A 25,983-nucleotide genomic window follows, 5' to 3' on the forward strand; every position below is an offset into this window, starting at 1 on the left:
TTGGAAAAAATCCTAATTTCAAAATCCACCATTTTCCTGCTTTGTTTATTTTGAAAAATATTTTTTTTGAAGGTGCCATTAGCACTTTTGGACCAATATTACAGTAGCCACAACTTCACTGACACTCAGCAGCATGGATGCAGCATCATGCAAAACCAATATTTTCAGTGACGGATGCCACTGTAGAAATCGTACTCGGTTAATAACATAACCTCGGTTCCCTGAGATATAGGAATGAGTATTGCGTCTGCTTAAGACACCATGGGAAAAAGCCTTTTTCTCCTAAACTGAAGCCTTTTTTTTCAGTCACGCAGTGATATTGCACGGCCAGTTCACTGCGTGATTGAAAAAAAGGCTTCAGTTCAGGAGAAAAAGGCCTTTTCCCATAGTGTCTTAAGCAGACACAGTACGAGTGTAGTATCAACAGGGAAGCACTATTAACAATAAGTAATAAATCATTTATTCTGTGAGTAAAAGTGTCCAATAACTGTTTTTTCTAAATTAAAATTGCTTAATGTTTAAACCTTTTTAATTATATATATATATATATATATATATATATATATATATATATATATATATATATATATATATATATATATATATATATATATATATATATACACACAAACCCGATTCCAAAAAATTTGGGGCACTGTTCAAATTGTGAGTAAAAAAGAATGGAATAATTTACAAATCTCATAAACTTATATTTTATTCACAATAGAATATAGATAACATATCAAATGTTGAAAGTGAGACATTTTGAAATGTCATGCCAAAATATTGGCTCATTTTGGGGGTTTCAGGAGAGCTACACATTCCAAAAAAGTTGGGACAGGTAGCAATAAGAGGCCGGAAAAGTTAAATGTACATATAAGGAACAGCTGGAAGAGCCTCTCAGAGTGGCAGTGTCTCTCAGAAGTCAAAATGGGTAGAGGATCACCAATTCCCCCAATGCTGAAGCGAAAAATAGTGGAGCAATATCAGAAAGGAGTTTATCAGAGAAAAATTGCAAAGAGTTTGAAGTTATCATCATCTACAGTGCATAATATCATCATCATGTGATCTTCGGGCCCTTAGACAGCACTGCATCACATACAGGAATGCTACTGTAATGGAAATCACAACATGGGCTCAGGAATACTTCCAGAAAACACTGTCGGTGAACACAATCCACCATGCCATTCGCTGTTGCCGGCTAAAAACTCTATAGGTCAAAAAAGAAGCCATATCTAAACATCTAAATGGACTGTGGCAAAGTGGAAAACTGTTATGTGGTCAGACGAATCAAAATTTGAAGTTCTTTTTGGTATACTGGGATGCCATGTCATCCGGACTAAAGAGGACAAGGATAAACCCAAGTTGTTATCAGCGCTCAGTTCAGAAGCCTGTATCTCTGATGGTATGGGGTTGCATGAGTGCAAAATGCATTAATCCATCCATCTGGATGGGAGCATATGTTTTTCTAGAACTTGGATATACCTTTCAGCATTGATGGTGCCTTTCCAGATGTGTAAGCTGCTAACACATCTGAAAAGGCACCATCAATGCTGAAAGGTATATCCAAGTTCTAGAACCAACATGCTCCCATCCAGACATCATCTCTTTCAGGGAAGACCTTGCATCTTCCAACATAACAATGCCAGGCCACATACTGCATCAATTACAACATCATGGCTGCGCACAAGAAGGATCCAGGTACAGAAATGGCCAGCCAGCAGTCCAGATCTTTCACCCATAGAAAACATTTGGCGCATCATAAAGAGGAAGATGCAACAAAGAAGACCTGTATCATACAGTATCATATGGATATCATATCATGTCATATCAATTATTGGTTATCGGTATTGGCTTATCTTTTCACATTGATGCATCCTTAATATCTGTAAAAGTCATATCTTGTCCATGTTCCACTCGGACCTCGCGCGCAGAAAACATCCAGTCAGAAGCAGATTGAGTTGTTTCACAGCTTTGAAATTTTAGTACTGTCTGTCTTTTTAATATCAAGCATGTTCCACTCTTTAATGTCTCATTCATTCATGTTCCTTTATCAAAAACTTCACGCTAACAGTGCCACCCGCTGAAAGCTGTGCGGAAAAAGCTAAAGTAACCGGCATAATGTCTCATACTGACTCTTGGCACAGGAGAACACCATCTTCTATAAAACAAAGTATATGTTTCAGTCCTGTCACTGTATTTACATACATTTACATTTTTTTCGCTATTACCACAAACAAGCTTGAATCTGAGTTTATTAGCTCTATGTTACCATAGAAACCTCAGTGGGTTGCTGTCGTGACTTTCGCGAATAGCACTGAACTCGTAATTTGGCTGGTACAAAAAAATGTATATGTATATGTATATGTATATGGTATATTTTATATGTATATGTATATGTATATGTATATGTATATGTATATGTATATGTATATGTATATGTAAATGATAAAGTTTTATCAGCTTATGTTGGCTCTATTACAAAGGAATTGCTGATCTCTAGTGATGTATAATTTTTGTAATTGGCCTACATCATTTGTTGGTAAAGGGTGAGCGATCTGCCGAGCCACCTGATTTTTGTCAAAGAGCCAGGTGTGGCTCGTGAGGCATAGGTTCCCGACCCCTGCATTTAGGCATCTAGATGTGGTGAAGACGACTTGGTGAAATTCAAACCGAGCATCAGAATGGGGAAGAAAGGGTTTTTGAACGTGGAATGGTTGTTGGTGCCAGACAGGCTGGTCTGAGTATTAAAAAAAAACGCTGATCTGCTGGGATTTTCACACACAACCATCTCTAGGGTTTACAGAGAATGGTCTGAAAAAGAGAAAATATCCAGTGAGCAGCAGTTGTGTGGACGAAAATGTCTTGTTGATGTCAGAGGCCATAGGAGAATGGGCAGACTGGTTAGAGATGATAGAAAGGCAACAGTAACTTAAATAACCACACGTTACAACCAAGGTATGTAGAATACCATCTCTGAATGCAAAAGACGTCGAACCCTGAAGAAGATGGGCTACAGCAGCAGAAGACCACACCGGGTGCCGCTCCTGTCAGCTAAGAACAAGAAACTACAATTTGCATTTTGCACAGGCTCACCAAAATTGGACAATAGAAGACTGGAAAAATGTTGCCTGGTCTGATGAGTCTCGATTTCTGCTGCGACATTCAGATGGTAGGGTCAGAATTTGGCATAAAGAACATAAAAGCATGGACCCATCCTGCCTTGTCTCAACGGTTCAGGCTGGTGGTGGTGGTTTAATGGTGTGGGGGATATTTTCTTGCACACTTTGCGCCCCTTAGTACCAATTGAGCATCGTTTTTAAACACCACAGCCTACCTGAGTATTGTTGCTGACCATGTCCATCCCTTTATGACTACAGTGTACCCATCTTCTGATGGCTATTTCCAGCAGGATAATGCACCATGTCACAAAGCTCAAATAAATCATCTCAGACTGGTTTCTTGAACATGACAATAGCTGCTTTTCCACTGTCGGGCCAGTGCGAGCCAGTGCTTTAAACGGGCCGGGCGGGGCTAATAGCCTCAGACCTGTAGCACCGAGGCCAGAATAGCACTGCGTTTCCACCGTCGGGCCAGAAGCTCCGCTGCGCTTCACTAAAACCTGCCCTTTACACGTCTCTCAGGAACAACATCATGCAAATCCATCATTTCACCAACAAACAGAAATTATCAGAAAATTAATAAGATATAAGTCACTGGAACTAGCACGATCACAAAACAAACATGATAAAAGCGTCCGTTTGTTTGCATGCTTTGTTAAATATTTAAATCCAAAAGCATCAATGTTTTTATTATAATTGGCCTAAGTGATACACTGATCATAATGAATTAATTTATTAAGAAATAAAGCGTTATGAACATAGCCTGCTTATTCAGTCGAGTCTTTTTCTGTTCATTTGTATTCACAGTAGCCTATATACCTCACATTTAGAAATAATGATCATTGATGATCACAATAATGATCACAATCGAGACGCGACTTATGACAGATAAAAATATGTAACTAAATAAATACACGATTGTGATAGAGAATAAGAAGCTAAGGTCTGATTTCTTCAAGTGGTCACATTTACTATGTTTACTATGGTAACGTTAATGCCTAGTGTTAATGCCTAGCGTGCATAGTCTTTTGCATAGTCAGGATGCATTTGCGAACAAAAACATTTTGTGTGCCTTATCATTTATATTGTGAAATGTCAATCATTAACAATTTAACTGTGCCGTTTGAAAGATATGGGGGAGGTCTCACTGTAGAAAACGCCTGGGGATCACAGATACAGCCCATTGGAGTTCAGGTTACCAGTCACTGTTATTGATACAGAAACTCTCTTGTTCTTCTCAGCCATGGTTTCAAAGTCATCCTTGACACATTCACATAAGTTGGGGTGTCCAATCCTGGTTCTGGAAGGCCAATATCTTGCACGGTTTAGCTCCAACGTGTTCCACCTTACCTAGCTGGAACTTAAGATAGTAATCATGAAGACCATTGGTTACTTTCAGGTGTATTTAATTGGACAGTGGCTCTACAGGATCAGGATTGGACAGCACTGACATTAGTTGTGAAAAGTATCAGTGTTCTTAAGATGTGAGACATTCTGAAAAGGCCTACAATGTTATGTTTAATCGTTGGGGAGTCTTATACATTTACACTATTAATCAAATTATTAAAATGAAAGCTGCAAGTGACCTTGACTGTAATTGTAATCTCAATTAATTTGCGTGTAAATTTGTTTGAAAGAAGTCTCTCCACTGCTACAATTATTTGATCAACAATACAATAAAACAGGAATACTGTGAAATATTGTTTCAATTTAAAATAACTGCTCTAAATTTTAATACATTTTAAAATGTAATTTTTTTCCTATCATGGCAAAGCTGAATTTTCAGCAGCCATTACCAATGTCTTCAATGTCACATCATCGTGCAGAAACCATTGTAATATGCTGGTTTTTGTCAAAGTTGACAACAGATGTGCTGCTTAATATGTTTTTTGAAAACCTAGAGAAACACAGACAACACAAAGAAACTTGTATATTTTATTTGTCTCACAGTATGTCTTGCTTTACTCTGCTGCCACTCACAGGACGATTGCAGGAACACTACATCCGTCTGCTGGAGTTTTTGGGTGATGGACACATATATGCCTGTGGGACTTTCGCCTTTGACCCCCAGTGTACATTTATTGTAAGTCTCTGTGTTTCAATAACTACACTGACTCAAGTCTTGTCATATTATTAAGTAGGACAATTAAAAAGAAATGCACAAAGTAAGACAGGTATACACATATGGATGGTTCTTCAATAAACCTGTTAGTCTCAGAATAGGCTATATACTTTACTTTATTGCATTATTGTCATTGTACAAAGTGCAATGAAATTCTGTCTGATGAGTCTCCATTAACAAACTAAAAACAACAACAACTTAGATCAACCAACAATAAATAACAAACAGCAGCAGTTACAGCAAAATAAGTATTATGTCATTAAGTGTGTGCAAAGGGGTGTAATGAGGGTTACAGCTTTTGAAAAGAAGCTGTTTCTCAGTCTGTTTGTGTGTTTTCATGGTCCTGTATCTCCGCCCTGAGATCAGGGGGACAGTCTTTGACCCAGGTGAGTGGAATCTACCGCAATATTTTCTGGCCTTCTACTGGAGGCATTCTGCATAAACCAAGTCTAGGTCTGGAAGTGGATTCCCAACAATACTTTGCACTGTTTTAACCACCAAGGTCAAATCCTTTCTGTGCTGTGCAGCTGGCGTACCACACAGTCACACAGTAGCATGGGATGCATGGCACACCTATAGAAATTTATCAGCAGCCAAGGGGAGAGTCCAGCCTGCTTCAACTTACTGAGGAAGAAAAGTATTTCTTGAAGTATTACACTATTATCATAATGAAATGTTCATAATGTAATAATTTTCTCAAAATGTAATAAAATCTTGAGCTCGTAATGTAATAACAATTATTACATTATCAGAAATGTATTACATTATAAACTGACCAAAATTTTTTGTAATATTGTCATAATTCTATAATTATACATATGATAAAGTATAAGCAGCCCAGTATAAGGGACAGTCAAAATATCTGTGCTGTTATTTAGCCTATGTGTATAATATAGTATAATGTATTATGGTATGTTATAATATATTTTATTTTATTTTGATTTTGTGTAATATAATATAATATAATATAATATAATATAATATAGAGAGAGATAGAGAGCGAGAGATAAATCTCTATATATAGAGATAAATGCCAAAATTTATCTCAGATGTGAACATATTATTTGCTTTGCTTAATCTTTTCATGTACAAATTAATTTATTTTTAGAATTAATTTGTACATGAATGGATTAAGCAAAGTAAATATGTTTACGTCTAAGATTCATTTCAGCATTTATATAGAATATCTAAACTATAGCTGAACTTTAGTGAGGTGACATTGTATTAGAACCATGAGAGAAAAAAAAAAAACTCTTTAATTAAAATTCTGAATGCATTAGTCTAGTATGTGTGCAAAGAGTGGTCCCTTTATAATTTCAAATGCACTGAGCCTGTCACTCATCTCAGTTCATTGGTTCAATGGATTTCTGTGATTAGCTACACTGCTCAACGTTGCAAATATTGTAAATCGAAACAACTGATGCTCTCCAGAGCGCAAATGTAAATATGCACAGAAGAGTTTTCCAAATAATGTTTGTTGTTGTTGTTGTTGTTTGTTTGTGAGAGTAATTAGCTCCCTAAATTGGCGTGACATGATAAACTGCTTTCTGTATGGATTTAATTTGGAATGTTGCTTAAATACGGGAACAGCTGGCAATCATACTTTGCATGTTTTAAACACTTAGATTATGTTCTTACTTTGACCATGCCTTAAAGGGGTCATATGATGATGCTAAAAATATTTTTGTGTGTGTGTGTGTATTTGGTGTAATGCAATGTGTTTATGCGGCTTAAGGTTCAAAAAACACATTATTTTCCATATAATGTACATTATTGTTTCTCATCTATGCCCCACCTTTCCGAAACGTGTCGATTTTTACAAAGCTCATCGTTATGAAGCGAGGTGTGCTGTGATTGGCCAGCTATCCAGTGCATTGTGATTGGCCGAATCCCTCAAGTGTGTGACGGAAATGTTACGCCCCTTAACATACTATGCCGTCTCCCAGGCCAGCAGCACGAGACTCAGTCCAGCTGCTCTGCTCGTGCACATCCCATCAACAGTTCTCTTTTAGCAGTTCAGTCAATGTACTGTTTAGGGAGTAACTGAATAACTCAGGATATTTGTTTATTTCACGTCAGAGGGTGTAAGGCACATTTATAAACCGAAGAATTTAAGAAATTTGTGGACTAGTGCGTACTGGAGATGTGAACCATTTCAAACAATTCAGTTCGATTTGGTGAACTGGTTATATAGAAAGATTTTTTCGTGATCTGGACATCACTAGACAAGACAAAACCAATAAAACCCATTAAAAACGAGGCATTTGTTGCATCCAGCTGAGACTTAATTAATGATTATTATGACTTATACTATCTTTTTACACGTTGCATATTGCGCTGCGTAAACATATGTCTGCATTTGTGATCTGAGAAACAACAAGCCTACTCTACTGCTCAAAACTCATGTTTGAATCATCATTGGCAAATTATTTAAATATAAAAAACTTACTTACAGGTTGAAGCACCAGACTGTCCTTGCAAAGTTTGAACTGCCCAGCTTTATAGAAACAACCGTTATGCCACAGACACATTGCAGGCTACTGGTTCAGAAAACAGTCCTCATCTTCCATAAAATGCGCAGCACACACCTGAAAATTTGGGTTGGACTGGACCAGCAGTGTTGAAATACAACTTAACCACTGATTTCTAGTTGTGTCCTCTTTTGGAAGGCCAAAGAAAGTAGTTTCGCTTTCACAACAAAACACACAGTGACTCCACAACATGGCAGCAGCGGCAACAGCGAGAATAAAAGTTACACCTCCTTTCTTTGTGTGAACATTTGGGCAGTGTTATGCAGTGTAATGCAGTTCTGTTTATTAACCAGTAGAGCGCAAAAATTACATAGTGTTGCTTTAACATCCACTTTGCATATTTTAAACACTTAGATTATGTTCCTACTTCTGCGTGAACCGGAAGTTGCTGCCAACTGGATTTCAGTGTGGTGGTGTATTTCCAGCTGAAATGGAATGTTGAGTAGAGGGCGGGGGTTTTATTTTTGTGCTTCTCCTCTCATCTCTCACTCACAGCAGACTAAGCATATTCTGCCCAAGCCACCAAACTGACGTCATCAGAAAAGGCATGCCATTCCAGAGTGAAAGCAAATGATCAGATTTTGATTAAAGATTGCCAAAACAAACCATTTTTTTATTTTTTTTTCAGAAGATTAACTTGCACAGATTAATTGTTGACCTTAAGACTAGCAATGTGCACTGACAAAATAAATATTGTAAATTTTGATTCCATGTGGACTTTAACATCTCAGTTAATGTCCGTGGTATGATGACAATGACAATGGTTACATATAAATATATATGAAACTGTTATTACATTTTAAGTTGCCACAGTGTGTTCATAATGTAATACATTTCTCATACAATAACCTATTACATTATGTGAAAAATTATTACATTTAAAAATTATTATTACATTATGAGCTCAAAATTTTATTGACCTCTTTGGTTTTATTGGTGTTCAAAACCAGATTGTTTGTTGAACATCACAGGGCCAAGTGATGGCTCTCCTTTCTGTAGTGGATCTCATCATTGTCCGATATGAGACCCACTACAGTGGTATCGTCTGCAAATTTCACAATGGTATTAGAGGCATGTACAGTATGGGGGTGCAGTCGTGTGTGAAGAGAGTGAAGAGTGCAGAACTGAGCATGCATCCCTGTGGAATACATGTGTTTTATCCCCTATTTTTACCACTTGTGGCCTGTTAATTAGAAAGTCTTTGATCCATAAGCACAGTGGCCTTAATTATGGAGATTCTGTTCCAGTTTGTGGGGCACTATTGTATTAAAAGCATCTTGACATATGTGTTTGACACCTCCAGATTGGAAAGGGCTTTGTGGATTGCTATGGTGACTGCGTCCTCCGTACAGTATATTGATTTCCCCGGTAGGCAAACTGGTAGCTGTCTAATTCAGGAGGTATTCCTCTGTAGGAATAAAGAGGTCATATGATGCGATTTCAAATTTTCCTTTCTCTTTGGAGTGTTACAAGCTCTTGGTGAATAAAGAAGATCTGTGAAGTTGCAAAGAGTAAAGTCTCAAATCCAAAGAGATATTCTTTATAAAAGTTGAGACTCTTCCACGCCTCCCTGAAACGGCTCGTTCTATCATTACCCAAATATCTACGTCAGTATGTGGGAAGATTTGCATACCGTCGCCCAGATGTTCATGCAAAGAAAGAACCTTTTATTCTCATTGTAGTATTGTTGTTGCCGCTGCCGCCATGCCATGAAGACGCTATGTGTTTCACTGTAAATGCGAAACTACCTTGTTTGGCCTTCCAAAAGAGGATGATAACCACTTCGTCATGCCTGGAGCTGATCCGTGCTGGTCGTTGAGGAAATACATCAACTTTGCATTTTTGATCGCTGAATCGGCTTTCACCATGGATGAAGCGGCATCCAGCCCAGGGTCGTCACATGTGGCTGCTGCAAGACCAAGGTATGCTCCTTCCTAGAATCTGCTTGCTGCTTTTCAAGCTGCCCGCCTCTGCTCATTCAAGCCGGCTGCGGGCTCATTCTGGGCCTCCGGCCTCTGCTCACTTAAGGCCGCGGTGTGTGACACTGTTTCGTTGAGAAAGTGAAACTACTTTGGTTTTGCCTTCCAAAAGAAAACAAGACTAGAAATCATGTTTAAATCACATTTATAATGGGTTTTATGTTTTTGTCTCGTCCCTCCGGCCGGATAAGGCATCACAATATGTTAAGAGGCATAACATTTCCATCACAGGCTTGATGTATTTGGCCAATCACAACGCACTGGATAGCTGGCCAATCACAGCACACCTCGCTTTTCAGAGAGATGAGCCTTGTGAAAATCGACGCGTTTCAGAAGGTGGGGCATAAAGGAGATACAATAATGTACAGTATGTGGAAAATAATGTGGTTTTTTTTATGCGGTTCTTAAACCGCATAAACACATTTCATTACACCAAATACACAAAATAATGTTCTTTTTTGCAGCATCATATGACCCCTTTAAGGGGCAGTCATGGCCTGATGGTTAGAAAGTCAGACTTGTAACCCAAAGGTTGCGGGTTCAAGTCTCTGGTCCGGTGGAAATTGTAGGTGGGGGGAGTGAATGACCAGCGCTCTCTTCCACCCTCAATACAAGACAGACGTCATACCCTTGAGCAAGGCACTGAACAAATGCTCCCCAGGCACCACAGCAATATGGCTGCCCACTGCTCAGGGTGTGTGTTCACAGTGTGTGTGTGTGTTCACTCCTGTGTGTGTGCCCTTGGATGGGTTAAATGCAGAGCACAAATTCCAAGTATGGGTAACCATACTTGGCCACACGTCACTTCACTTGCTGCTAAATGTGCTGCAGAATAAGCCTCTCAAAACATTTTATAATGACAGGGCCACTGGGCGATAGTCACTGAGGCAGGTAACAACTGACTTTTTAGATACAGATAAAATAATGGAGGATTTCAGGCAACATAAAAACATCTGCACATAATTTCTGGTCTGGCCCCTCAGTCAAGAAAGAATTAAGAGAATGAATGATTGACCATTTTCCACCTGTGGTATATGACTTTAAGTGTGTATTATAATATTTATAAAGGTATTATACTCTCTATTATATTTTCTTCTTAATTTAATTTTTGCTCATTTCCTTATATTTAAGTACAGATAATAATCACATCTATCTGTCTTCTCTGCCTCATTTAGAACATCTCTTCATTCTCTCTGGAGAAATATGAAGATGGTAGCATGAAGATGGAGACGGGGAAGGGGAAATGCCCCTTTGAGCCCAGCCAGCATTACACAGCAGTCATGGCAGGGATAAAACACACGGTTTACTCTGAATTAGGGTATACGTCTTGTGACATCAATAGTTTTTGTACATTGTAAAGCTTATTATAAATTCTAACCAAAACCCAAACCCTCAACCTAAAAGAAAATTGCTATTGCAGAATGAAAAAAAGTGTTTATAAATATTTTTTCTAGTTTAGGATGTTATGTTTTCTCTACCCTAAATTTAAACACACATTAACCTTTCTGTATATTTAGTTCAACATTAAAACATTATTTAGTGCCCTGTCATGTCCCCACTTCGTAACAACAGATGACACACATACTCCTTGTGTGTCGATTGTTGAGTTGAGTTGCTTTTATGATCTTTACAATTTGCGAGGCCTGGGGGCGGCTTATGTGGTGGTGCAGTACTCTACCCCTTCCAATTGGATGTGGTCAGTGGACACAACTCAAGCTGTGGCTTCCCTAATTCACACTGCCCCTAGGGTCTAGCCTATACTGTAGATTTGGTCCGAGGAGCATTCTGGTTGCGGGAGTATGTCTACCAGGTAAGTATTGAATGACATTTAGCTAATAAGGTTATACTTAGGTGCCCTTTTGTAGTATGCTGGAGCAACAGTTACATTATATGTTTGCCGTAGCTAATCAAAATTGACAATGGTGTTTGCATAGCATCAACACCATGACACAGCAGCTTTTTCCCTTCTCAGGGATCTGGGTTATATACATAAGCCTAAGACGTTTTCTTCTTAAGGGCTATTGGCTGGTCCCCACAATGTAGGTGATTTTAGGGTGCCATCCTTGTGGGGACATTTGGCTCCCAAAATGTTTTAACACAAAATACATTGGAAACACAGAAATTACTTTAGTAAAATAATAGTAATAATAATAATAATAATAAATGAATAAAAATGTCTATTTTTTCCGTTTTTGTTTTTCTCTTTTCCTCCCTTTTTGTTTTTCTCTCTTTCAGGAGGGATCCTTTACACTGCTGCCACAAGTAACTTCCTTGGCACAATGTATGACATTTCCAGGGCAACAGGCATCGAGCAGGAACGCATCCGCACTGAACAATCAATCAACTGGCTTAGTGGTAAGATACTCATCCATCCATTCATCCAGACACAGGCATTTACACATTAAAGGCAACATTTAATGTGTATTTACACTCAGATTGTTTATAACCATACTCTTCATAACTCTTGCCTGTTTCTGAACTCAGATCCAGAGTTTGTCAGTTCTGCCTTCATCCAAGAGGATGAGAAAAACAATCCTACTGGTGAAGATGACAAAATGTACTTTTTTTTCACTGAAGTAGCTAAAGAATATGACCTTTACACCAAGATTAAAGTGCCACGAGTTGCTAGAGTCTGCAAGGTAGGAACTAGATCTGGTCTGTTTTCTTGTCTGGTCTCTATATGTTGTTTTATGGGTTGACTTGGTTTATGTATAAGAGGGATGTTGTACAGTAGTTCTGCTTACAGCTGATATGTTATGTAATTGTACTGTTCCACTTGAGTTCAGATTTCTTCAGTCGTAAAGTTATTCTATTCGTTGTCATCCGTCTGTTTTTCATCAATTATTTTCTATCATATCTGATCTATTTTGGTTTCTCTCTCGGTTTTCTAGTCTGATGTAGGTGGTATGAAGACTTTGCAGAGGCGGTGGACGACATTTCTGAAGGCCCAGCTGGTGTGTGAAGATCGAGCAAGTGGACAGCGATTTAACGTTCTGACTGATGTGTTCACTGTACAGCACCAGCCTGGAGACCCCAGCAGCACACACTTCTATGGCATATTCACCTCACAGTGGTACTTTGTTCTGTTTCACCTCTGACCTGTCTTGACCTTCTGTGCTGGTCTCATGTCTTTTAAATGATTTCTTCGCTCTTTATTTCTCCATGATTGTTTTTTATTTGTGTGTGTTTGTCCTGTTGTGTTGATGTGTATAATGTGTAGGGAAAGAGAGGAGCTGTCAGCTGTGTGTGTGTACAGTCTGGAGGAGATCACTAAGGTGATGAATGGACCCTTTAAAGAGCTGAAAAAGACCTGTGAAAACTGGATTAACCCAGAGCCCATACCAACACCCCGACCAGGACAGGTAAACAACTGCACACTCACGACCATACCATACCATATAATAGTATTATACAATAGATGTAGTTCATGTGTTATTTTATTCACAGTACATAGAGACACATACTGTGTAATACTATTGTAGTCATTGGTACTCATCTTGGCAGTATGAGAACACTCCCAACAGGGGGCTGTTCAATCATTTAGTATTAGTGTAAACTGGAGGGAGTTGGTCAACTGATTTATCTGAAAGATTGGTGAGATAATGTGAATTTGTAGAGCCTCTTACTGTATTATCAACAGATCCAAGTGCAGACAGATTTATTAAAGATAACCACAAGGTCTGAGAACATAAATGAGGCAACACAGAACAGGAGAAAACAAAAAAAATCTAAAAAATCCAAAAGTACATACATTCCACGACTGACAAACCAACTAGAGACAAGCAGGGCTTGTCTAGGATGATGTCTAGTGTTTTAAAATCTATTCAGGTCAAGTACATGTACTTTTAATCCAAAGTAATCAACAGCGGACACACAGTATATACTTGTATGTATGTGTGTGTGTGTATGTGTGTGTGTGTGTGTGTGTGTGTGTGTATGTATATATATATATATATATATATATGTGTGTGTGTGTGTGTGTGTGTGTGTGTGTGTGTGTGTGTGTGTGTGTGTGTGTGTATATACTCACCTAAAGGATTATTAGGAACACCTGTTCAATTTCTCATTAATGCAATTATCTAATCAACCAATCACATGGCAGTTGCTTCAATGCATTTAGGGGTATGGTCCTGGTCAAGACAATCTCCTGAACTCCAAACTGAATGTCAGAATGGGAAAGAAAGGTGATTTAAGCGATTTTGAGCGTGGCATGGTTGTTGGTGCCAGACGGGTCGGTCTGAGTATTTCACAATCTGCTCAGTTACTGGGATTTTCACGCACAACCATTTCTAGGGTTTACAAAGAATGGTGTGAAAAGGGAAAAACATCCAGTATGCGGCAGTCCTGTGGGCGAAAATGCCTTGTTGATGCTAGAGGTCAGAGGAGAATGGGCTGACTGATTCAAGCTGATAGAAGAGCAACTTTGACTGAAATAACCACTCGTTACAACCGAGGTATGCAGCAAAGCATTTGTGAAGCTACAACACACACAACCTTGAGGCGTATGGGCTACAACAGCAGAAGACCCCACCGGGTACCACTCATCTCCACTACAAATAGGAAAAAGAGGCTACAATTTGCACGAGCTCACCAAAATTGGACAGTTGAAGACTTGAAAAATGTTGCCTGGTCTGATGAGTCTCGATTTCTGTTGAGACATTCAGATGGTAGAGTCAGAATTTGGGGTAAACAGAATGAGAACATGGATCCATCATCCCTTGTTACCACTGTGCAGGCTGGTGGTGGTGGTGTAATGGTGTGGGGGATGTTTTCTTGGCACACTTTAAGCCCCTTAGTGCCAATTGGGCATCGTTTAAATGCCACGGCCTACCTGAGCATTGTTTCTGACCGTGTCCATTCCTTTATGACCACCATGTACCCATCCTCTGATGGCTACTTCCAGCAGGATAATGCACCATGTCACAAAGCTCGAATCATTTCAAATTGGTTTCTTGAACATGACAATAAGTTCACTGTACTAAAATGGCCCCCACAGTCACCAAATCTCAACCCAATAGAGCGTCTTTGGGATGTGGTGGAACAGGAGCTTCGTGCCCTGGATGTGCGTCCCACAAATCTCCATCAACTGCAAGATGCTATCCTATCAATATGGGCCAACATTTCTAAAGAATGCTTTCAGCACCTTGTTGAATCACTGCCACATAGAATTAAGGCAGTTCTGAAGGTGAAAGGGGGTCAAACACAGTTTTAGTATGGTGTTCCTAATAATCCTTTAGGTGAGTGTACAGTATATATATATATATATAATATATATATATATATATATATATGTGTATATATATGTGTATATATATATATATGTGTGTGTGTATATATATATATATATATATTATATATATATGTATATATATATGTATATATACCATGTATGCGCTGTTAATATATATATGTATGTATGTCCGTATGTATGTACAGTAGTGTATTATATGTGTTTGCTGGGAAGCCAACCCATGACCTTAGAGTTGCTAGCATCATGTTTCACTAACTATCATTACTTAAATCTGTAATGATCTATTTCCTTTCTTCTTTCATAACTCTCAGTGTTTGAATAGTGCACTGAAGGAGCAGGGCTTTGAGTCCTCCCTGAAGCTGCCTGATAAAGTGCTGACATTTGTGCGTGATCACCCGCTTATGGAGAACAGTGTGGTGGCAGCACCCCTAATGATCAGAAATGGCATCACATATACTAAACTTGCTGTTACCTTAACAATGGCCTCAAGTGGGCTGAAGCAACACATGACCACTGTTTTGCACCTTGGAACAGGTAAGAGATATTAAACAGAAAAACAAACAAACAAACAAACACACAAAAAACAATCATTTAATAATCATCAATAATCATTTATTCATCATGCGTGTTTAATATACGTGTACATGTGTTGATAGATCATGGAGAGCTGCACAAAGTCGCTGTAGTTGGTCCGAATGCAACTCTTATTGAAGAAGTCCCTCTGTTTTCTGCACAGGAGCCAGTGAATAACATATTGCTTTACAAAGTAATAACATACAGTTGTTTGTTATTTAATGTGCTCTGTTTTTTATTATTATTATTTGTGATAAAAAAACAATACTGTATCTTCAATCTGAATTTATACATTTTGCCTCCCTCCTAAATAATGTAACTAATATTTAGGGACTAGTGAATGCATTAAATGAACCTCTCTATCTCTCTGCTGTAGGATGAGGCTCTGGTGGGCACTCCTCTTTCGCTGATGAAGTTACCCATAGTGGATTGTTCTCTGTACTCTACCTGTGAGGTGTGTGCACCTGCCCGATGTCTTGGCTGCGTATGGAGGCATAAAGAGGGAGCTTGTGCTATAATGAAGTATGTCACACATAAACACTCATTCACACAAAAGCATATCAGAACACACAGATGCAGTTTTCCTTTGTTCAATGTCATCACACAGTTACATTTATGTTTCAGGCCAGGTAAAGAAGTAGAAGCAGAAGATTTGGCCGGGCAATGCACCAAAGGTGAAGGTAAGTATGACAGTGGTACCTAATATCTATATTTCATACCTGTGGCATGCTGTTGATCACCATAGACACTCATTTCATCTCTCAGTGTTTATAAATGAACAAGAAATAATCTTACAGTTAAACATATCATCTGATCAATGTCTTGAGGTGTGGTAACCATAGTATAAGCGGAATAATTGACTCCAGGCCGTTGAATTATTAGAAAAATAAGGCACACCTGGTTAGTTTTGTTGCCTTATAACTGCCTCGGGTGTGCATTATTTTTCTAATAATTCAACGGCCTTGAGTCAATTATTCCACTTATACTATGGTAAAATATTCCTTATGTATTATCTGGAAAATATGTATTTTGCGTTCAGTTAAGAGCAAATCATTGTCTACCCAATATTACAATTTAAGAGACTTTTTAAATTTTACAAATATTTTCAATTCAATTAAAATTAATTTGCACTTTTTACAATGAATATCTCAGAGCAGCAAAGATGGCACTAAAGTGGAGAACACCCGCATGAAGATACAACACAAAAAATTATTTAAGAATAAAGACAAACTCCTCATAAAACTAGATCTATTTTTACTTTCACATCACTCAAAATACATTTTGTAAGTTTTCAACAAGTTTTTTGCTTTTAACCCTTTCAGTCTGTTCACTTGAATCGATTTAATAAGTGTATTAAAGGGATTTGTTCATTTTTTGTACTTAATTTAATTTAATTTTTAATTATTTCTTCCGCATCTCATATAACGCCTCTTTTGCTAGTTCCAAAACGTCATTTTAAAGCTGGTAATAGAGGCTTGAGCCGTTGATAGCATTCTAATGCATTTATTTACATTAGAATGTAAATAATTAGGTTACACCACCGCAAAAATAAAATTTTGTCATTAATCACTTACCCCCATGTCGTTCCAAACCCGTAAAAGCTTTGTTCGTCTTCAGAGCACAAGATATTTGGAAATCGGGGCGCTTGACACTGTCCCATAGACTGCCAAATAAATAACAGTGTCAAGGTCCAGGAAAGTATGAAATTCATCGTCATGGCGGATGGACTATTCTGACGAGTCTTTTCATACTTTCCTGGACCTTGACACTGTTATTTATTTGGCAGACTACGGGACAATCTCGAGCCTCCCTGTTTTCATCCAAAATATCTTAAATTGTGTTCCAAAGACGAACGAAGCTTTTAGGGCTTTGGAATGACATGGGGGTAAGTGAATAATGACAAAATTTTCATTTTGGGATGGAGTATCCCTTTAATTAAGTTATTAGAAAGAGAGTGAGAGATACAGAGACACACAGAGAAAGAGAAAGAGAGAGAGAGAGCTTGTGTGAATTAGGTTACCTCTGTGCGTCCTTCAACAGTGTTCTGCAGCAGTGTCTCTGAATAGCTAGTGAGAAATGTCATGTGAAAATCGTCAGAAAATCGTCTGTCATGTTGTTATTTTTGTTAGTCCTATGTGCTGTATAGGTACTGTATGCTAATTTCCATTATTACAGTTAACTATGCAAAGTGATATGGAACTGTAATGCAGTCAAAAGAGCTGCCTGGAACTACGTTCGCCCGACGTTACCCTGAAAATAATTGCACACCTCAGAACGTTCATCAGCCAATCAGATTCAAGCATTCAATGGCCCCGTAGTATAATTGTTAATAATTTGCTTTGGTAAGGGCTGAAAATTCAACTCTGCCATCATTTTAAAATACATGAAAATATAAAACAGTTCTAATTTTATACAGTCACAATTTTACAATTTTATTGGATTTTTGATCAAATAAATGTAGACTTTCCTGTCATAAGTGGATCATTATATTGGGGGTCCTAGGCATTTCAATTGTTTTAATTGAAAATTAATTGTGAGCTAATGAATTGTGATCTACTTTTTCTCTGTATATTTAGGTCTTTGCTCTCCACCTGTAATTGAAATGCGTGTTGAAAAGGGTCTGCGTGTCTTGCTTTCTTGCGTGCAAGTGTCTCCTCGTCCCTGCCGCTGGGACCATCCTCCACATAGTCACACTCGCCGCCACAACTATGACCTGGAGGTGCAAGTCACATCAGAGAGCGTGGGCACCTACGTTTGTCTATGTGATGAAGTGGGCAGAGATCAGCCACCCTGTCGCAGAGCAGAGTACCTCCTGACCCTTGACAACCCCAGCATGGGGGGGAACGTGGCCATTGCAGGTGGCCAACACTTCCTGGCCTGGCACATAATTTTTTTCATTGTAGGATTTGTATTGGGTGGCATACTGTTGTTTATAATTTACAAATGGCAAGGCGGCATGAGAGGGGGCAGGCACTCATCATCCACATTGGAAAAGGAGCGAGACTTGCTTCCTTCTACAGACACACCACAGTCTCCAAGCAGTGCCAGTCTGTTGTCAGAGGCAGTTCCACTAACCGAGAAAAGGAACGGGAAATTGAATGGTCACGGACACAATATGCACCCGGGCGGGCACAACGGCAGGCATATTTATGCCAACTCCAGTGGACTTAAACTGCAGGAATCAGCTTTGAACCTCGCAGAGGAACTGGATGGTAGAGAAAGGGTGGGACCAGACGGTGAGGAGGATGGATTGGGGGATGGACTAAGTGAGATGGAGGAGGAGTTTTCTAAGATGCCTTGTTTAAGAGGAGCACCTCTGGCACAGTGTGAAGAAAGCTCTATCTGAAGACCAGCACACATATAATTTTTGAGACTAAACTCTGTGAAAGGCACACAAACACAGATGGAGGGTTGGAGAAGAGGAGGAAAGCAGACAATCCAAGAAACTGATACACATTCCAAATATATGATTAACATACGCAGTTGCACAAAGAAGCACACAAACAAATAGACTGCATTTGCTGGAGGCTCCTCTACTATTCCATTACATCACAGTCCAGTCCATTCACTCCTGTGTACATACAGTACTGTGTAGATCCATTTCCATATCCTAGTGTCTCTCCATGTATTTGATCAGACGAATGGGCACTTTTGTGTACTATCCTCAAAGCCATTGTGCACCCACATGGAAATACACAGCCTGTGTATCTCTATGTGTGTAGTTCTGTAGTTGCTCAGTCTGTTGCCTCTTTGATGATTCAAAGTTCAAAAGGTCTTTCAAAGGGGAATGACCCATAAACAGCCCAGAGCAGCACAAAATCAGGAATAATCTGCTCATTCATTACTGAAATAAAATAATCTGATTTGTCACCAAAAAGGGCTTTCTAGCACAAAAGCCCTCTGTAAACGATGCTTCACAGCGGCAAATAATGAATGAAGGCTGGAGATACTGTGAACGTGATTTTTGCCTTACAGATAAAGTGTTTTGAGTATTGTGGAGTCCCTGACAGAGAAAGGGGCACAAAGAAGCCTTCAGAGCATATAGGATGAGCTGACTCCCTGGCCACCTTGGTGTAGGATATATGAAAGAAATGACTGAAATAGACCACCATAGAGTGTGCTAAGGTGTCTCATGGGGCCATGATTCGGTCCTGACCTACAGTGCCCAATTTTGAATGAACAGAGAAAATGAGTAACAAAACCAGTTAGCAAATTCTCCTGTAGGATAGTGCATTAGATAGTGAAAATTGTACTTTACTTGACCACTGCAATATAAGTTAGTCATATTTAGAGTAAGGGAGTTGTTTTTCTCTGAAATGGGACTGGCAATGTTTTGTGGTGTCACGAGTAGCAATCAAACCACTTCCATCTGTATAGGGACCAGATGTTGCATGTTCTATTCATAATTTTCTGCACAAACAAAGGACGACAAGATGATGCATGTCGCTTTATTGTTTAGCATGAATGCTTATTGAAACTACAAGGAAATCATCAAAATGGAAATGAAGAGTGAAGGATTTCTTATTGATACATAATTATTGATTGTTTTGAGTTTCCCTTTAAGGACAGAGAATGTGCCTCATTTGAATGTATAGTTATCCCCAGTAAAGTGCATGATGCAAAGTAGCCATGAATACAGAGCTAAAGATTTGTAATGCAATGACCGGGGCTACAGGTTAACCTAAAGCACTCCTAGTACAGAGAGTGTTCTATTTATATGTAGCCACAATGATGTCTGTTCCAGGAGTATGTAAATATCTGTAAATATAAGAGAAAATATGAATAATATCTTTAAAAATATGTTTTTTATTCTGTCTTTCACCACTTGTTGGGTGGGGTCGGGAGGATGAGTTGGGTTCTTCCTAAGTGTCAAACAGTCCCTCTGCCAGCCTAAATGTTGGACCACATTTAAATGCCATTTCCTGCCTTTTTCTATTAGAATAACTTGGATCTACTCACATTCTCCTTTTATTTATTTGGCATTTTCTTTTTAAATAATTGTAACATTGTCAAAGTGAAGGTAACACTCTGGATTATGTACAATGTATCTTGTCTTCTAAATCTCTTTGTCAGCACTCAATAAAAATAATGACAACAGGTACATTCAACTCCATAAACTTCTCATTTACAAAATCCGGATCTTCTTTTGAGTTTATAGTGATAGTTTAAAATAAACCTTCAATCCTCTCAATGTACCATAGTAAATCTGCTGTAGTTAAACTTGTTCAGATGGTTTTATGATAATATTATTGAAAATAACTGATCATTTAGTGTTACGTGCTCTTTGTTGATTATTTTGAATAAATAATTGTCAATTAATGTACAGATATGTTGTATTCTAAGTTTCTATTTTTATAATTTATATATAATTAAGATAACTGTACATTGTGTTTGAAACATTTATTGAAGGTGTTTGTGTGAATGGCTCTATGTGTGAAAATGTCTTGTGATGCTTTTTGGAATAAAATAAAAACTACCTCTCAAAACAGTGTTTTTAACCCTTTCATGCATTAATTATTTAATCACAAAGTAATATATTTTTTAATGTTTGTTTTTATTTTTAAACAAGTGAAAAATCATGCCAATAACTTTTTTCCGCAATATATTTTATTTTGAGGGAGTTACATACAGTATCTGTCCACTGTAGTGGACTCCATGCATCAACGGTATAAAAAGTGATTCAATAGGACTTATTGACTGGTCTGAAAAAAAAAAGAAAAAAAAAAGTTTTTAAAACATTTACTAAGAGCCAATGGTATGAATACACAAAGGAAGGCTAAAAGAAGTCCGTCTGGTGTTTTTCTTCAAAATTAACATTTTTATCAGACACATAGGCTGTATATGTTTACAAGTACTGTACTTGTGAATGGGCTGAGGCTGGGATTTAGCTGGTTTGAAAATAAAGTATTGGATGAACGATATTTGATATACTATGTGCAGAGAGCATTCACTCAATATTATCTCAATTTTGACAGATGTGGCTTTTAGAGGCTTTTGCATTGGATGTTTTAGAAAAGGGGTTTTAAAAATTTTTGGAGCCAGGGACCTGTCAGACTCTGTTCCATGTTTTGGGTGTGTTCAGTTCTTCCTCATGTTTGCTTATGCCCTTATTTGGTTCTGTTTCCTGTTCTCGTTGTCTTATAATTAGTTGATTCGCCCGCACCTGTCGGTCCCCTCGTTAAGTTCAGTATAAATGTGTAGTCTGCCCTCTTGTTCCCTTGTTGAGTCTTAAACGTCATACCTTGTTTGTTCTCCCACGATCCTTGTGTTACTGTACGTTTCTTTTGTTTATTTATTAAAAGTCTATGTTGTTTGAAGTCATCGCCTTGTCTCCTCTATTCCCTGAAACAAGATCCTGTGGGTGCTCGTGAAAAAAAAAGATTGTCATTGTATATTTTAATCAATAAGAAATGGATTGCAGATTTTACAACTTTATTCTTGTATTTTTAGTTTATTTGAGGCAGTTTTTTTGTATTATTTTAATGGCAAATGTCGTCGAGAGTGCATTTTTTGTAATAAGAGAGGGTGCCAGCACGAATCTCTCGGCTTACAGCGGGCTTGCTCTACATTTTATATACTCTGTATATATATATATATATATATATATATATATATATATATATATAGTGATCATGGCTCTGCGCTCCCTCGGATATTAAGTGTAACTCAAACTTTGTTCTGTGTATGCGTGAATAAGTGCTTTTTGTAAACAGGTATTTATTAAATAATTTTATTTAGTGAAGCAGAACCCTCATAGAAAGAATGTGTGCATTATTTGGTTGGGTAATTGCATGCATTTCATTTTCGCAAGATAAATTTTGTGTTGTGAGATCATCAAACACACCATCGAATGGAGTATAGCCTACTCTAGAAAAAACTAACACCCCCGTATAATGAACTACTGAGTAATGAGAATGTTTAACTATGTTAAGCATTTGTTGTGTATGAAAACTTGATTATCATTAACTTGTGTAAACTGGTGAAAATGTGTTTTATAAAAAAAAAGTAAAATGCTTGTTTTTTTGCACCCACCGGCAGAAACATAAATCGGCTGTCCATAACAAACTAAATTTACTTACTAGTCCACTATGTGGTTACACTTATACATTGTGTATAAGCCCGGTAAACTTAAACTTAACCACATAGTGGGGTTGCAAAACCTCTCATTCAATTAAATTCAAGTTTATTTTTAACGATACAAATTGTTGCAAAGCAACTTTAATTTATTTAATTTATTAGTAGCTTATCAGTGGTGACTGTCAGTTTATGTACATTTGGCAGAAATGTACGAAAAAATCAATTAAAGATTTATAGAAAATTAGGTTTATACTATTTTTAGTAGTTAAGTATGTGGCTAATCAAACTTATAGCAAAAATTTGGTAGTTCTGTATGTTGTTTTCAGGGTTGGCATTATCTGAGGTCCTCTGTGGGGTTGGCATCATCTCTTCTCAGGTGTTCTGGATTCAGACTGAAGCAAAACAGAGAAACAAATAGAGACATAATTAGCGTAGCTGCTGTTCCAATCAAGTAAAATTAATTTGTTTAACCCAAGCTAAAGAATCACTACATGAAAAGGTGCGTTTCTGGACTGTTCAAGTCAGCGCACAAACCCGTAAATGGGACGTTTCCGGCAGTTTCCGTGTATGTGCCCTGGCGTTTCTGACTTCTGGACACTGACAGAAACGGACTGTTTGGTGTGCGCCCGAATCTCCTCGTTTTGGGCGGACTGTCACTTTCCCTCCATCAGAGCAGTGCACATCCCCAGTCTCCTGAACCGCGGGGCGGACATGCTTTCGAGAAAGGGGATTCCTCAAGGAGAGTGGAGGTTGCACCCCGAGTCAGTTAGGATGATTTGGTCCCGCTACGGGAGAGCGGAGGTGGATTTGTTTCCCACAAGCGAGAATGCACACTGCCCGCTGTTCTTCTCCCTGTCTCACTGCACGCTGGAAGGGGACACTCTGGCATCACACTGGCCAGCAGCCAGGCTGTATGCATTTCCTCCAATCAAGATATTGCCACTGGTCTTATGCAAGATCAGGGATGAGGGGGCTTCGGTGATACTAATCGCCCCGAACTGGCTGAACCAGCCTTGGTTCCCCAACCTAACAGAGCTGCTGGAGGCAACGCCCTGGCCGATCCCCATCAGGAAGGATCTGCTGTCTCAATGGCTGAACCAGCCTTGGTTCCCCAACCCCGGAGTTATGGAGCCTTCATGTGTGGCTGCTTCAGGGATATCAAAAGATCTGAGCGCCCTCTACGAGGCATTTGTATGCTCTAAAATGGGGAATAATTGTGAAATGGTGCCATGTTGTTCATATCGACCCGGCTGCTTGCTCCGTGTCAGATGTTCTACGTTTTCTACAGTACAGACTGGATAGTGGATCTTTGCAATCAACACTGAAAGTCTACGTGGCCACTATTGCATCGTTTCATTCGGCCAGCTTTCAGCAATCGGGCCAGCTTTTCGTGCGCTTTGGGTGGTTGTGCGAAGGGATGGGCCGTGTCAAAACAGAAGCTTTCCCACTGGATTGTGGACGCTATCATGGCTACTTATACGAGCCAAGGTTTGGAGTGCCCCTTTCACATGAGGGCCCACTCAACAAGAGCTATCGCCTCCTCCTGGTGGTGGTCGAGAGGTATGACTATTCAAGAGATATGCTTTGTAGCCGGCTGGTCTTCTCAGAATACCTTCGCCAGGTTCTACAAGCTGGATGTTCAGTCCTTAGCCTCTCGAGTGCTGTCGGTGAGTGACCGTTAATACCTCTATTCATGTGTGTTGTGGCCTTGCACAGTAATTACTCTGCGCAGCCCTTTGCTATTGTTGTTGTCTGCCCTGTACTCAGTGCAGCTTCCTGTTATTCATGTCTGATTCACTCCATGCTACCTTATGCTGCTTAACACCATTATCGCTGTGCAGCCCCTTACAGTCCCGTTGTTGCTTCGGCCCTGTTCTCAGCGCAGCCTACATTAGTACTGGCCAGATATGCAAAATTCGTATACCTGGGTTTTAGATGCTCATTGGGTTATTTCCACCTATCAGCTGCGAGCCCCCCCCATAGTGGTTGGGAATCATGTGTGTTCTATCTTCGCTGAGTGTCTATCTTATTCAGGCTGCTTGTAGCCTCTCTCACGGCGGGATTTAATATCATTCCCATAATGGAGAAATATCTCTGTGATGTCTCGTGAAAGTTCGAGAGCGAACGCTCCAGTTACTATTGTAACCTTGGTTCCCTGAGAGTGGGAACAAGAACATCACGGAGGTCGCCATTTTTGCTGCTCGATCAGCTAAGCAGGGTTCAGTATCAGATTCTGACATAATTGTTGCATGCACTGCATTTTATACTGCCTCCCAAGCTCATCTGTATTTGCACGTGGTTGCATACTTCGTGTCAATTGGCCAGTCATTGACTGGTGTGAGCCCATAGGACTTCAAGAAAGGTTGGAAGGGAAGGAGTTCTCATAACGGAGAAATATCTCCGTGATGTCTCGTTCCCCCTCTCAGGGAACCAAAGTTCCGATAGTAACCGGAGAGTTTTCCAGTCCACTCACTAACATGATAAACTCCCACGGACGGAAATGTTTACTCACTCACCGGTAAATCCACGTACATGCCTGTACATGAGAAGTAAAGTCTCCGCAAAATCCAGGATACAATCAGTTAAATCTTAGTAAACGGACACTCATGTCTCAGTAAACATCTATAAATACTCTGTGTACACTTAATATGATTTAAATGCTATGAGCCTTCTATACAAAAATGTGCCAAATGCGCTTATAAAAACTGTCAACAAAGCCACAAAACACAGCAAGCAATCAACAAAATTATATTTTCATTTTTCAGCAAATGCAAGACTGTAAACATTTAACAGGACTGCAAACATTATTAAAACAAACTCAGCAGGACTCCAACATCATTTAGATTGAGAAAAATATTTTAAATATTTTAAATATTTTGCAAAGCCAGATACTGTGGACCCCTCACATACCTTAAATTTTTTTGCACATAATATACCTGTACATACACAACTGCTCATTGTAATATACCTGCCATACAATTGTCAATTTGTATATTGTCATTTCTTACCTATTTATTTGTATTTTTTTGTATTTTTTGTATTTTTTATTCTTTATTATGTGTTTTTTGTCCTGTCGCTGTCATTCTGTTGCACTGCGGAGCTTCTGTCACGAAAACAAATTCCTCGTATGTGTGAACATACCTGGCAATAAAGCTCATTCTGATTCTGATTCTGATACTAGCAGTAAATCTTTAAACTGATTAAAAAATAAAATAATTTTGAAAAGAAACAATAAAAAATTTATACTAACTAAAAAACAAACACAATAATGTACAGTATGTCTTTCAGAAGCTACAGAAAATACTGTTATGCTCATAAGTTACATACC

General features: G+C 38.7%; 2 protein-coding genes across 2 annotated transcripts in view; both read left to right on the forward strand.

The window, feature by feature from the left end:
- Nucleotides 1–5,209, forward strand: part of LOC122145793 (semaphorin-5B-like) — a 124,243-nt gene extending 119,034 nt beyond the window's left edge. The window contains exon 4 of the mRNA XM_042761386.1: nucleotides 5,105–5,209. Within this exon, the coding sequence (XP_042617320.1) occupies nucleotides 5,105–5,209 (105 nt within the window). The remainder of the gene's footprint in view (nucleotides 1–5,104) is intronic.
- A 5,754-nt stretch (nucleotides 5,210–10,963) lies between these two features.
- LOC109094944 (semaphorin-4F-like) lies at nucleotides 10,964–21,779 on the forward strand. The gene is made up of 10 exons (XM_042760883.1): nucleotides 10,964–11,041; nucleotides 11,990–12,109; nucleotides 12,239–12,393; nucleotides 12,646–12,827; nucleotides 12,975–13,116; nucleotides 15,317–15,539; nucleotides 15,662–15,771; nucleotides 15,955–16,100; nucleotides 16,203–16,258; nucleotides 18,155–21,779. The coding sequence occupies exons 1-10, from the start codon at nucleotides 10,972–10,974 to the stop codon at nucleotides 18,922–18,924; spliced, it is 1,974 nt and encodes a 657-aa protein (XP_042616817.1). The 5' UTR covers nucleotides 10,964–10,971; the 3' UTR covers nucleotides 18,925–21,779.
- Nucleotides 21,780–25,983: the final 4,204 nt, after the last annotated feature.

Source organism: Cyprinus carpio, chromosome A7 (assembly GCF_018340385.1).
Source record: "Cyprinus carpio isolate SPL01 chromosome A7, ASM1834038v1, whole genome shotgun sequence".
Taxonomy (NCBI): Eukaryota; Metazoa; Chordata; class Actinopteri; order Cypriniformes; family Cyprinidae; genus Cyprinus; species Cyprinus carpio.

Excerpts from the sequence above, each read along its gene's own strand:
- LOC109094944 (XM_042760883.1), top strand. The coding sequence starts at position 10,972 with ATGAAGATGGAGACGGGGAAGGGGAAATGCCCCTTTGAGCCCAGCCAG. Across the intron at positions 16,101-16,202 it reads GGAGCTTGTGCTATAATGAA|GCCAGGTAAAGAAGTAGAAG; the intron begins GTATGTCACACA and ends TTTATGTTTCAG. Across the intron at positions 16,259-18,154 it reads GCAATGCACCAAAGGTGAAG|GTCTTTGCTCTCCACCTGTA; the intron begins GTAAGTATGACA and ends CTGTATATTTAG.